At 40.7% G+C, this 11901-nt stretch overlaps 1 protein-coding gene across 1 annotated transcript; it reads left to right on the top strand.

Annotated features, from left to right (window-relative positions):
* The first annotated feature begins 986 nt into the window (after positions 1–986).
* LOC139930920 (metalloproteinase inhibitor 2-like) lies at positions 987–10967 on the top strand. Its single transcript, XM_071924252.2, has 5 exons — positions 987–1369; positions 8577–8677; positions 8799–8907; positions 9032–9156; positions 9289–10967. Exons 1-5 carry the CDS (start codon positions 1240–1242, stop codon positions 9484–9486), a joined length of 663 nt encoding a protein of 220 aa, XP_071780353.1. The 5' UTR covers positions 987–1239; the 3' UTR covers positions 9487–10967.
* The last annotated feature ends 934 nt before the right edge of the window (positions 10968–11901 follow it).

Consider the following 11901-nt stretch of genomic DNA (forward strand, 5'->3'; position numbering starts at 1 on the left):
GTGCTAAGATGACATGGACTCAGTAGAACCCGTGTCAGTATTTGTTCAGCAGTAAATTATTATTATTAACGCAAATGTTGAAGGTAAAAATCACATGGCAAAACAAAACAAAGCAAAACAAAATAACAATGACAACATCAAAGCACTAAACCCATATGAAAAACAAACAGAAGGGCACAATACAAATATCACAGCAAAATCATATTATTCCTCTGAGTCCCTATATTAATATTACAGGAATATTACAGTGATACCTCAGGAGATGAAAAAATATAAGTATGATAAGGTCACTATAAACTCACTGGTACATATATAGACAAAGATTTAGTCCATATCAGAAAATTATAGGAATAATATGAAATATGAAATATGAAATGACAGAGGAAACTGAGGAAAAGGACAGCTGCCTATTGATTTTGAAGGTCTCTTGCCTTGTTACCATGATGTTTTTTATTTTTCAACTCATGTAGCAGTATGGGAAGTGACTGTGTGTGTGTGTGTGTGTGTGTGTGTGTGTGTGTGGTGGTAGGCTACTACAAATCTCATTCATTTCTAGCAGAGGTTCCCAAAGTGACAAAGCAGGTGTCTCTGATTGGGTTCCAGGGTAAAATGACTAATAGTTGGTAGATAATGTCATAGGAGTGACTGTAGGGTCAGAGGTTTCACTCTCATCGCTGTAATCTCCGCATTTACAGCATTAACAGTTGTCCGCCTCTGACACAAATCATGTCATATAGCTACACTCTCCTCAGATTGGGAAGGAGGAGGGGTGGGGGGTGTGGGAGGGTGGTGGTGGTGGTGGGGGGGGGGGGGGGGGGGGGGGCCTGATGCTTATCTATTTGGGGGGACCTTGACATGAAAAGTTCGGGAGCCCCTGACCCACACAGTGCTCCGCTTACTGGCTGAGGAGGGAGGGGGAGGAGCTCGCAGCCAGCCTGCGATAATAAAAGGCGGCAGCTCCTGACGGTAGTGGAAAACAGATTTCCAGGAGGTGTCCGGGTGCCTGGGTGCAGTCTTCAACAGGAATGAACACAGTCTCGTGCGTTGTGCGTCTCATACTCTGACAAGTGGACCGTCTTTTACTAATCTGAAACTGAGGACGTTCTTTTTTTGTTCATATCCTGTAGGCTTTGCTGGACTGCACATTCTTTATTGTTATATATATACATATATATATATATATATATATATATATTTTTTTTTTAGATCTGTAGATTATAACAGCATAGTTTTCTAAAAATGACTTGGACGGTGAGCAGTTGTTTTGTCACCCTGGCCATCCTGTTCCTGTGGCGAGTGGAAGAAATCGCAGAAGCCTGCAGCTGCTCCCCTGCGCATCCCCAGCAGGCGTTTTGCAACGCAGACGTCGGTAAGTCAGTTAATTGATTGGAATGATTGATTCTGACTCCAGGTTTTAGCCCACCACATATTTCTACTTAGCGTCGTCCTGTTTACATTATTGGTTTGAATGGCCTGTATTCTGCGGGTCGATTTATAGACACAAGGGGGGGAAACTCTACAAACTTGTCGTATCCTCTTGTGTTTAGAATTACAGGAGGAAGTGGATGGAGTGGAATCAATTTAAACGGAATTTTCTCTCTTTGCCAATCTCTCTTTCCCTTTCCTTCCCCTCTCCCCTGTCTCTAATCACTGTAAAATTCCTGTAATATTCCTAGAGGGACTTACAGTCTGTCTGTGCTACTCAATAGTGAGTTTATAGTGACCTTAATGTAGGCTATTTATTTATTTTTTTATCTCCTATGGAATAGGATTTTCTCTGGTAGAGTTTTTGTGGATTTTTTGTTTGTTTTGTGTTGATATTTGTCCTTCTAAAATGATTATACATCTCTTTCATAAGGGATTCCCCCTACATGCATCAAATCTGGTAACCATTCTTGCCAAATCAGTGCCTGAAATGACGAGATTGAAAACAACATGGGCTGATTAGAGGGGTCATGTTCCTTATCTATCACTCTTCAAACTTCTGCTCTTCATCTTTTCAGCAGTGTATCTCTAAACCTATTGGACCCCCACTATGATGGTATGTTTATTAACTTTCATTCAGGGAATTTCATAGTTGCACAAAAACAAAACAAACAAAAAAATGACAGAAATTGCAGTGTTTCCCCTCATCCCCTTGAGCAAACCAGGAAGTTGGTCCTGCTGCAATGTCACCACTACAGCAGTGACACTTCATCATCTACAGAGGATGGAGAGATGATATAGTAGATCATCTTGGTATGATCAATGGCTGAGAGCTTTACTGTGCAGTTCCTCAAAGTGAATGGGATTTGATTTTACCCCTTTTCAAAGGCCATGCGGATAGTTTCCCGCTTATTTGACCCATTACAAAACACTGCTTGTTGTAGGCCTTATGCTAACGAGAATCCCAACAGTGACCGGCTTGTTTAGCTATTTAAATTGGGGTTTGCTGAGGGTCTTTTTTCTTGGTTGTGAGCTGGCTGAGTGTGTGGTATGTATACAGAAGCTGACTTATTCAAAGGTTTCTCTTTACCATTGGGTTCCATGGCTCTGGAGGAAGAAGAAACCACACCATCCTGCTGCAGCGTTTACTGTAAAGGAAAATCTGATTTTTGGCACTTTCTTAACCAGTTTCACTGAGATAGCCCAATTTTAAAGTTGGCATTCCTCAAACTTTGTGAGGTTAAGAAGCTTAGAGATTTACTAAGATGGCATGGAATAACAACAAATGTATCTGATATTGGCCTATATAACAATGTCTAAGAGGAGTATTTTTAATCATAGTGAAACTGAGAGATGATAGAGAGCATGGTGTAGCATTTGGACAACCAGAGCAAAGTCTGTGGCACATGTTCTCAAAGATCCAGACAAATTCAAATTTAAATTCATATTCATTGCAATAACTTGCAGTAAACACAAAATTCTAATAGATGAATGTTCCAATAGACCATTTATTTGCTGTTATTAAGCAATTGTACTGTATATCCAAGGGTTTAGTTCAGTTTAGTTTAGTGAATGACTTTTTAAAATACATTTTCAGAGTTTACACACATCTGAGAATTATCAAGCATAACACAAGAAGTGAAAGACTTATTTCCATTGCAGTCCTTGGTCTTAAAAACATTGACAAACAATCATTACATTATGATGAATGAATATTGACAAAATCCATTATGTATATTTTCAGTTAACCACACCTTAACACCAAATAGCAAACAGAAGATGAAACACAGCTCACTTGGACACAATGAGCCAATTTCTTCTTCTTAAAGGTGATCGCATTAAGGGCCTGACTGGTGTCATCTTGGTCATTTCCCCTGCTCCAGAGTGTAAAGAGGAGCTGTTTAGATCTGGTATGGTGGTTGTAACCGTGTTCAGCTTGAGTGAATCATTCGGTCAGGTAGAGGGGAGGCTTTATTGTTGACAATCCTGTGGATCATGTGAAACCTAAATTGAGCTACTCTGACCTAAATGGGTAGTCAGCTGAGCTCCTCAAAGTGACTCCTACCCACACGGTGCCTGAGTCCTAAGTCCTAACATGAGCATGACCAGTTTGCTGAGACACCTGGAGCTTCTTCTTCAGCACCATGGATAGACCCTCCCAAGATAAACCAGCATAATCAAAATGACGTTTCCCCAGCCTCTATTCTAATAACCCGAGGCAGTCCTTGGTCAAGGAGATTATCCTTCTTGACTACAATGTTGTTCTGTATTTAACCTTATCAGGAACCTTCATCGCCACTCTAACTCTCCCAAACTGTTATTAACAGTACAACTCAAGAACTGAACTGAAGATTTAGCTGTGATGATGTGAGCTCCTCGCTCCACCTTTAGTCCTGAGGCTTTGCTCATACTTGGTGAACAAAATAAAATGGATTCAGTATGACCAAGGTGTTAAAATGACATCAATCAATTACTAATCTTGGTCAACTTGACACACAAACATCTGTGCTGTACATAAATAGCCTAGTATATCTTGAGTGATAATAACAAGGCAAAATCATTTGTAGTAAAATAAATTAAATGAGCATATGATTTTCATGTGATTGTTGCACAGTAAAAACAATAGATGTCCCAAGACACTGCCTTGAGGAACCCTTGTGAATTTAGTAGTCAGACAATTCACTGTTAAAATCAACTTTCTGGTCCCTAACTGACAGGCAGGAGCCAAACAACTGCAGTTTAGTCATTTCTTTTTGAACAGAAGCTTGTGGTTTACTATGTGGAAAGCACTCTCACATAGCGTAACACATAGTCTATCTTTATCAGTTTCGCTGTAGTTGATGTTTTTCTCCAGATTTCCTTTACTCACACACTGACTCGCACATATTTTGCATACTTTACAAAAGTTTTACGGAAGTGAAACTATTACTTAAGTTACATTATACTTGAGTCAGAGTGTGTGGAAAATGTACAAGAATAGCTCACTAAAAAGAAGTAAAAATCAATGAAATTGAGATTGCAGGCTCAAGTGAATGAAAATCTTACACACAAAAAACTTGATTTGCATGGTCATCGTTAATAATTTCATGGGTCAGTTGCAGCCCAACGTTTGGGGAGATTATCCTTTTTACTTCATATCAAGCTGTAGTATCCTGTATGGGAGGGAAAGTCTAGAATGGCTTTGTTACTGTAGATCTCACTACTCACATGTCTAAAATAAAACTTATTTAAGTAAAAACAAGTACTTACAAATCTAAAATGGAGGTAAAAGTACAGACTAAGTGTTAGTAAAGTAGCATAAAATAAGCATTAATCTAAAAACCTACTCAAGTCAATAACTATGGTAGTTTTAACTAGGTACTTTCAACCTCTGCCTCTAGTTAACCAGTGTGACCTCTATGGCCTCACTTTGCTAGGGCCTCTAAGGCTCGGCTCTCTCTTTATTCTAGTGAACAAACAAGTTAAATACCAGTTCAGCTCCACTTGTACACATTATAGTAAATCGTATTTATCTTGTAAAAACAGAACACTCTATCACAAGAAAAGATGGAGCAGAAACCAAAAAATATATCTTTCCTCATAAATTGAAATCCCTCCCTTGGGTCTCTGGCTTGAGGCAGTGGAATGCCGGTCATATGCTGCGCTCGTTATGCATCCGCTGTTTATTTGGTGATGCGTAGTTGGAGTGCTGTGTACCTGTGTGGCTTTGTGAAGAAGGAGGGCAAACCATTTGGGAGCTTGAAAAGAAGGCTGGCTCTAGCCTGATTTCCGGTATAAAGACAGCCCTGCAAGCTGTGTAAACAGAGCAGATATTAAAACCAGATCGGCCTCCTTTGAGCCAAATTGAATGTGTGCAAGCTCTCATAACGGCTGCTTTGAACTCCAGCATCTCTGGTGATTACGTGTTGCATCGATCGGTAGGACTGCTGTTCTGCTGTGGGGGCTGATGTTCACCAGTTGGACTGTCCAGCAGCTTCAATTTATGTGCTCACTGAAATGAAAAGACAGCCATACTAACATTACATTTTGCACTTAGCTAGCACTTATATGTAGAGCAACTCACCTGTGGTGAAAGCCTTTAAATACGTGTAAGGGAAAACATTACAGTGCTAAAATAAATGCTGAAAGGGATGTTTTTAAACAGTGCTAGAAAGGCAAACTACAAGCATATCCAGGCACTGATGGGTCCATGGCAGAGGGTTTCAGGCAGCATTAAATCACATTATTGAGGATAAACAAAAAGATAATGATGGATTGACTATCTCTGGAGAGAGGCAGCACAGGAATCAGTTTGAATTTGTAGTTTGCTTTTTCTCATTCAAAGCATGACCACCGTGTGGCTTTTCAGAGAGGAAAATGGGTGTACAGGCCCTGCAATTACATGACAAGCATGTGCTTTCTTCCCATATTCTCTTTGTTTTTAAAGCACTGTCATGACCATATTACTACACCCAAAATATTGTGTTTATTGTTTGTGTAACTCGAAAATTAGATGGTTCACTTAGTTCCCAGTTCTTTGAAACTTGTGTTTTTCATAGTCTTTGGTCAAGCCTTTCCAGTAAATACCATTGTTTATATGAGAATTAGGTATATATCGGTACCAAATGTTAAGTCACGTTTCTAAATTACTTCAACTGATGGAGTAACACACACACACACACACACACACACACACACACGCACACCATAATCACTAAATTGACTCTCTTTAGTTTTACCTCTCCCTAGTTGAACAGGAACAGCGAGTGCTTCAGTGGCATCATGGTGTGGGAAAGTTATAGGATGAGTCATTTAGCTCTCTCCGGTTACAAATGAAAACTTGGAAGTTGGAAAAATAGCTGCAACCACTATTTTACTGCAGATCCCATGCAGGGTTCCACAAAACAGTGAAAGGGGGGGAAAAAATCTTTAAGTCACAGTTTTTCCTCACAACAACTATAATGTGACCTTTATGTCTACCTGGTTATTTCATTTTGTCTGTGATCCCTCTTTTAGCTTGCTGAATACAATTTGAAGGGCTTGGAATGTATTAAACCTGGAAAAAATATAATATTTTACACTGCTTTATGACATGTTTTGACATAGAACCAGTCAGCTGTGTGTATGTGTGTGTATGCATGTAATATGGATCCCATCTCAGTTCCGATTAGATTAGATTAGCAGGACTCTTGGGATGCATCAGAAGTCATTTTGTATAGCATTTCTATTGAAGGTGGTCAAATTCATTTTTTTCTTCTTTCACTAGCCATATAGTGTGTGTGTGTGTGTGTGTGCATGTACTATAAATATGGATCTTTTCACCTGACCTACTTTACAACAGTAGGGCAGAAGAGAAGTGAGCTGTGTGTGATTCTGCACACTCAGGGAAAGGGGATTACCACCAATCCTCCTTGTAACCAGAGGAGTTGGACAGTTTCTCCCCACTTCATTCTCCCTGCAGCAGCGACACTATAACACTGTGTGTCTCAGAGCGTCTGGAGACGTGTGTGTGCTGTTTATGTGTGTCTTGTTTGTTGTGAACGATGGCCGAATGCAGTTTGTGATTCCAAACGCTGTCTTTGATGACCTTGGTTTGTGTGTGTGTGTGTGTGTGTGTGTGTGTCTATGCCTAATATGCACTATCCTGTGGTGTCAGCCTGTGTGTGTGTGTCTGTGTATTTGCATATGCCTGTATATCTATGTACAAGTGAGCATGTTTGTACATCAGAGTCAGTATGGCTGCCGCGTCACAGCAGCTCCGCAGCACACAGAAAAGCATGCAGCCTTGGACAACACAGTGTTTTGCACTTTTTCCTGGCTCCGGATTAAATCCCCTCTCTCTGTTCTGCTCTCTGCCTCCTCTTCCTCCCGTCAACTTGTACGTTTTCGACTGCTCAATACTGTTGCTTTGAAGGTGTATCTCCGCCCTGTACGCACAGGACACGGTCGGGGGTAGTTTGACCACTGCAGTGCGATTGCTATTCCTGTCAGTTCTCCCCTCTGTTCCCCTGCCTGCAGAGTGCAGCCATCCTCATCACTCCATCACTCTCGCTCTGTCCCAAATCTGTGTGCGCACGCTCCTTTTTTCCCCCTTCTCCCTGTTTTCCTTCTGTTAACGGTTGACTCTTTAGACCCTTAAAAGGAGATGTTCTCTAAGCCTCTATTGTCATCGAGTTAGGGCACATATGGCTCACAGCTTCATACCTCGGTCATATAAAAAGCAAATGAAAAGACTGATCTTATTTGGTAAGGAAGCCAGTCAGTAGCTGCCACCTTGGGAAAGTGGAGGACTGAGCTAGGAGGGCAGAGAGAACATCTGGTTAACATTAGCTCTGTCGCTTGTCTCCTTCTGTAGTTAAAAGCTTGATTTTGAATGCGATGTTGTAAACCTATTTCACCAGTAGTAGTGTAGAAGTAGGGGATTATTTGGATTATTGTTTATTTTATAAATTATCCTAATGTAACCACTGTAGCTTCCATAGACAGTTGGATATGACATATATGGCCGATATTTCAACATTTGAATTCACAAGAAAGGGGCCAGTGTTTGTGAAATGCATGAGTCATATTTTATGTTGAGTAGACAGTATTTGGCCTTACCGAAGCTCCAAAGCTCATCCGCATGGCTCTGATAATATTTTTCCACTTGAACTGTTGTTTTTTTTTTTTTTTTCATCCAAACCTCTCTGAATCTTGAAGCTGAAGCTAAGAGTGCCAGAGAGGAGAGGAGAGGAGGGGAAGGGCTGCGCGAGAAAGAGAGAGAGAGAGGTTGATTTGCATGTCAGCACCTCTCCCCAGACAGAGAGGCAGGCCGGCAGAGAGGCCTGGGGGCAAGGGGAGCGTTCTAGTTCAGCTTTTTCAAAGATTGCTGACTGGCTTCCTCCTGTGTCGGCTCAGGATCCTGGGAGCAGGCGGCGTACATTCCTCTCCCTGATTGCAGCTGATGAAACACTCATGTGCCTCGGCCTTCCCAGCACCTGGCACCTGCAAACTGTTCAAATCCAAGCCACAGCAATGCATTGTGGCCAAGCCAGGCACGCCAAACCTGGGCAGGGCTCAGATCAGATACAGACAGACACGGATCCGCTTTAGCTCTTAATGTGACAGAGATTTGTGATTCTAAAAGTTTGTCCTCGAATCAAACAAATTCATTTGTGGGTCTTCTTTTTCAGTTATCCGGGCAAAGGTAGTTGGAGGACAAGAGGTTGACGCTGGCAACGACGTCTATGGCAATCCAATCAAACGAATCAAGTATGACATCAAGCAGATCAAGGTAAATCTTCTAAAGCTGTTTTAATTCTCATGTTGAAATATTCAGATTCAGGTCTGGGTAAGCTTCAGCGCCCTGTGAATCTGTATGATTGATTATTTTCTCTTTCTGTGTGAACTGCTAGATGTTCAAAGGTCCTGACCAGGATGTGGAGGCCATCTACACCGCTCCCTCCTCTGCCGTGTGCGGAGTGACTCTGGAGACCAACGGCAAGAAGGAGTATCTTTTCACAGGTACAGCCGTGACGACATCACAACTCAATCGCGTGCGCTATACAGATTAGATAATCGAATGCCGATATTATCTCATTGCCTCTGCTGCATTTGCACACTGACCCACTGGCCCTCTCCACCGCAGGCAAACTGGAGGCTGACGGGACAATGCACGTCACACTGTGTGACTTCATCGAGTCCTGGGAGGCCATGAGCGCCACCCAGAAGAAGAGCCTGACTCAGCGCTATGAAATGGGCTGCGATTGCAAGGTAAGAAAGTCGGGCGTGTGTCTATAAAGTGGAAGGAGAGTCAGAAGTGCAGCATAGCAGTGTTATAGGTGGAAAAGAATCTCTTAACTCTGAGTTCGATCACTAATCTCGGGCTCTTCTCCGATTCCTCAGATCACTCGCTGCACCTCCATCCCCTGCATGATCAGCACCCCAGAGGAGTGCCTGTGGACGGACTGGGTGATTGAGAAGAGCATCAGTGGACCACAGGCCAAACACTTTGCTTGTATCAAGAGGAGTGACGGCTCTTGTGCCTGGTACAGAGGGGCGGCGCCACCCAAAAAGGATTTCCTGGACATCGAGGACCCTTAAGTCCACAGACCGTCACTGTTCAATATTACTGAGGATGTCTGCAGTTGAAATATACTAAGCTATAAATCCCAAAAATACAAATTTATCTACTGGTTCAAATTGTTATATCGTTTTTTTTTTTTTTTTTTTTTTTTTCTCATAATATCAAAGCCATAGGGTTCGTTATTCACTGGTGAGGTTGTGATGTTACAAAAAGAAATGACTTGTTGCAGGAATCGTCACATTTTTTTAATCAAGAGTAAACAGTCTTATGAATTCAGCACTTTCTGACGCTTCCACCCCCAACTCAAAGGCACTTGCTTACTGATCACTCCTCTTTCAACTGAAATAAAGGGAATCCTCAAAATTGTTCAAAGTATTTTTTCCTGCGCTATTCATTTCCGGTATCTGAACCAAAGGTATTGTTTAAATCAAAGGATAATTATAAAGTATAACACACCCACGTTACACATAAATCGAAGTATAACTACCCTGTGCATGTGTGTGTTCATAAATAAACATTGGCTGGCAGCTGGCATCCTGAGCTACATTTGTGACAGCGGTGCTATCGCAAAGAATGAGTGACACCCCTTGTTTGTCCTGCTTCAAATATTAGAATACGTTCTGTGTCATTTGTTGAATTCACAAAACCATTTAATTATTTTTTTTTTTTTCAAAATGTGTAGTAAATCTGACTGTTTAGAGTAAGAGTGGCATATCCATCACATTTCAGATGCCAGCCTGTGTACACAATCATTTTGTTATATAATTGTATGTTTCTTAAAAAAAAAAATTCTTGAATAGATGTAGAATGCACTTTGAACACAGTTGCCACAGCAGTCATGTTTTCTGTAATGAAAAATGTCTGAAAACAAGGGGATTGAATCCTCCATTTTGTATTTTGTATTATTACAGCTCTGACACGTATAATTTGTGCTTTTCTCTTTGTAATGCTTTGGTGTAAGAGCATATTTTATTTAAGGAGGTTATATGATTCATCATATTCTAATGAAAAAAATGCCCACATTTTACTACTTTTTGTGAAAAAATGACACCATTTGTATATTTTCAAAGGAAATACCTAATGTTTTAATGGTAGCTGCAAAATACACATTTTATTTGCATTAAAGGTGAAATTCATGGGTGAAGTTGTAGGCCTAACTGTTCTTGCCGCATCATACTGGACAGACTGAGAGAAAGATTGTGGCCCATTGTGACCAATGTTGCATCTACTTGCAGAACCATAGAAATGAAAGTGAAATGGTTAAGCAAAAGTTATGTGACTTTCATGTGAAAGTGTCTCAAGTTCGCAGATATGTAAAAAATATTGTTTTGTTGGCCTAGCAGTTCATTAGAGACTGTAGTAGAGTACAATAGATGTCTTGTGCTGGTTTCACATGAGACTTTGTTGAGAGGGCAGATTTTTGCATGCATGTCCATGAATAACTTAAACAATACTGTACAATTGACAAATACATTAAATAAAACACCAGAAACCCTGTTTTCATGTGATTTGTACTAGTTCTTTTTCACTGCTTATTGTATAATGGATGATGAGGCTCCAGCACTAATTATAAAGAATTTGAATTCAGAATCTGAATCTTTGCAAAGGACATTAAATGTATGACAATTTGTCTCGGTGACATTGGTACAGGAGCATAATGCCAACTCACATAGTGACATTAGTACATACTGGCAGACATACAGGGACAACAGGACCTCAGTTAGCAGAAGGGGACAGTGCAGGACATACAACAGACAGCAGATCATACATATACATTTACTCTAAAAGCATTCTATCACTATGGGCGTTCATGCAGTGCATTGTGGCATGCAGTCGGTTGCAGCTGTGCTGTAGGTGAGAGTCCAGCCGTGCAACAACATATGAAGATGAAAATGCATGAAATAAATGCATGAAAATGCAAGAGGTTTAAGTGACATGGTGTAAAGACTTGTGCAGACAATATCTGCAGTGCAAGATTGTGCATACAATGCACGGCATATGTCAAATTGATAATGTTTTTATGCATCATCTTCAGTTTCTTAAATCAGTAGCCTATATGGGATAGTTAGACACCAAGGACAGAGGGTATATAGTGTTATGATACGCTTTGCGACACTATTATAGTAATCTTATGCCCCCTACTGGACATAACAGTCTATGACATTCAGAGACATTCCATTACAGGCCTATTATAAGCATAGATGTTATGCAATTATGAAACAGTATACACACAGAAACAGGTACAACAATATAAAAGGAATGCGAGATAATTGCAGTATTAGCAATGGCGCTACAATTGTGTAATCAAAAGGTTTCCTTGGTGTAAATCGGTTAATCAAGGATGAGATGCATCATCTTGCTTTCAATACTATATGCTTATTTCCTTCCATGGTGCTGTGAGAATATTCTACACTAAATTAGTTTATTAATTT

This window comes from Centroberyx gerrardi, chromosome 7 (assembly GCF_048128805.1).
Source record: "Centroberyx gerrardi isolate f3 chromosome 7, fCenGer3.hap1.cur.20231027, whole genome shotgun sequence".
NCBI classification, from domain to species: domain Eukaryota; kingdom Metazoa; phylum Chordata; class Actinopteri; order Beryciformes; family Berycidae; genus Centroberyx; species Centroberyx gerrardi.

What these genes read in the sequence shown, in the direction of transcription:
- LOC139930920 (XM_071924252.2), top strand. Translation starts at nt 1,240, where the DNA reads ATGACTTGGACGGTGAGCAGTTGTTTTGTCACCCTGGCCATCCTGTTC. An exon ending in GTTTTGCAACGCAGACGTCG is followed by an intron (nt 1,370 to 8,576) that starts GTAAGTCAGTTA and finishes CTTCTTTTTCAG; the next exon opens with TTATCCGGGCAAAGGTAGTT. An exon ending in GAAGGAGTATCTTTTCACAG is followed by an intron (nt 8,908 to 9,031) that starts GTACAGCCGTGA and finishes TCTCCACCGCAG; the next exon opens with GCAAACTGGAGGCTGACGGG.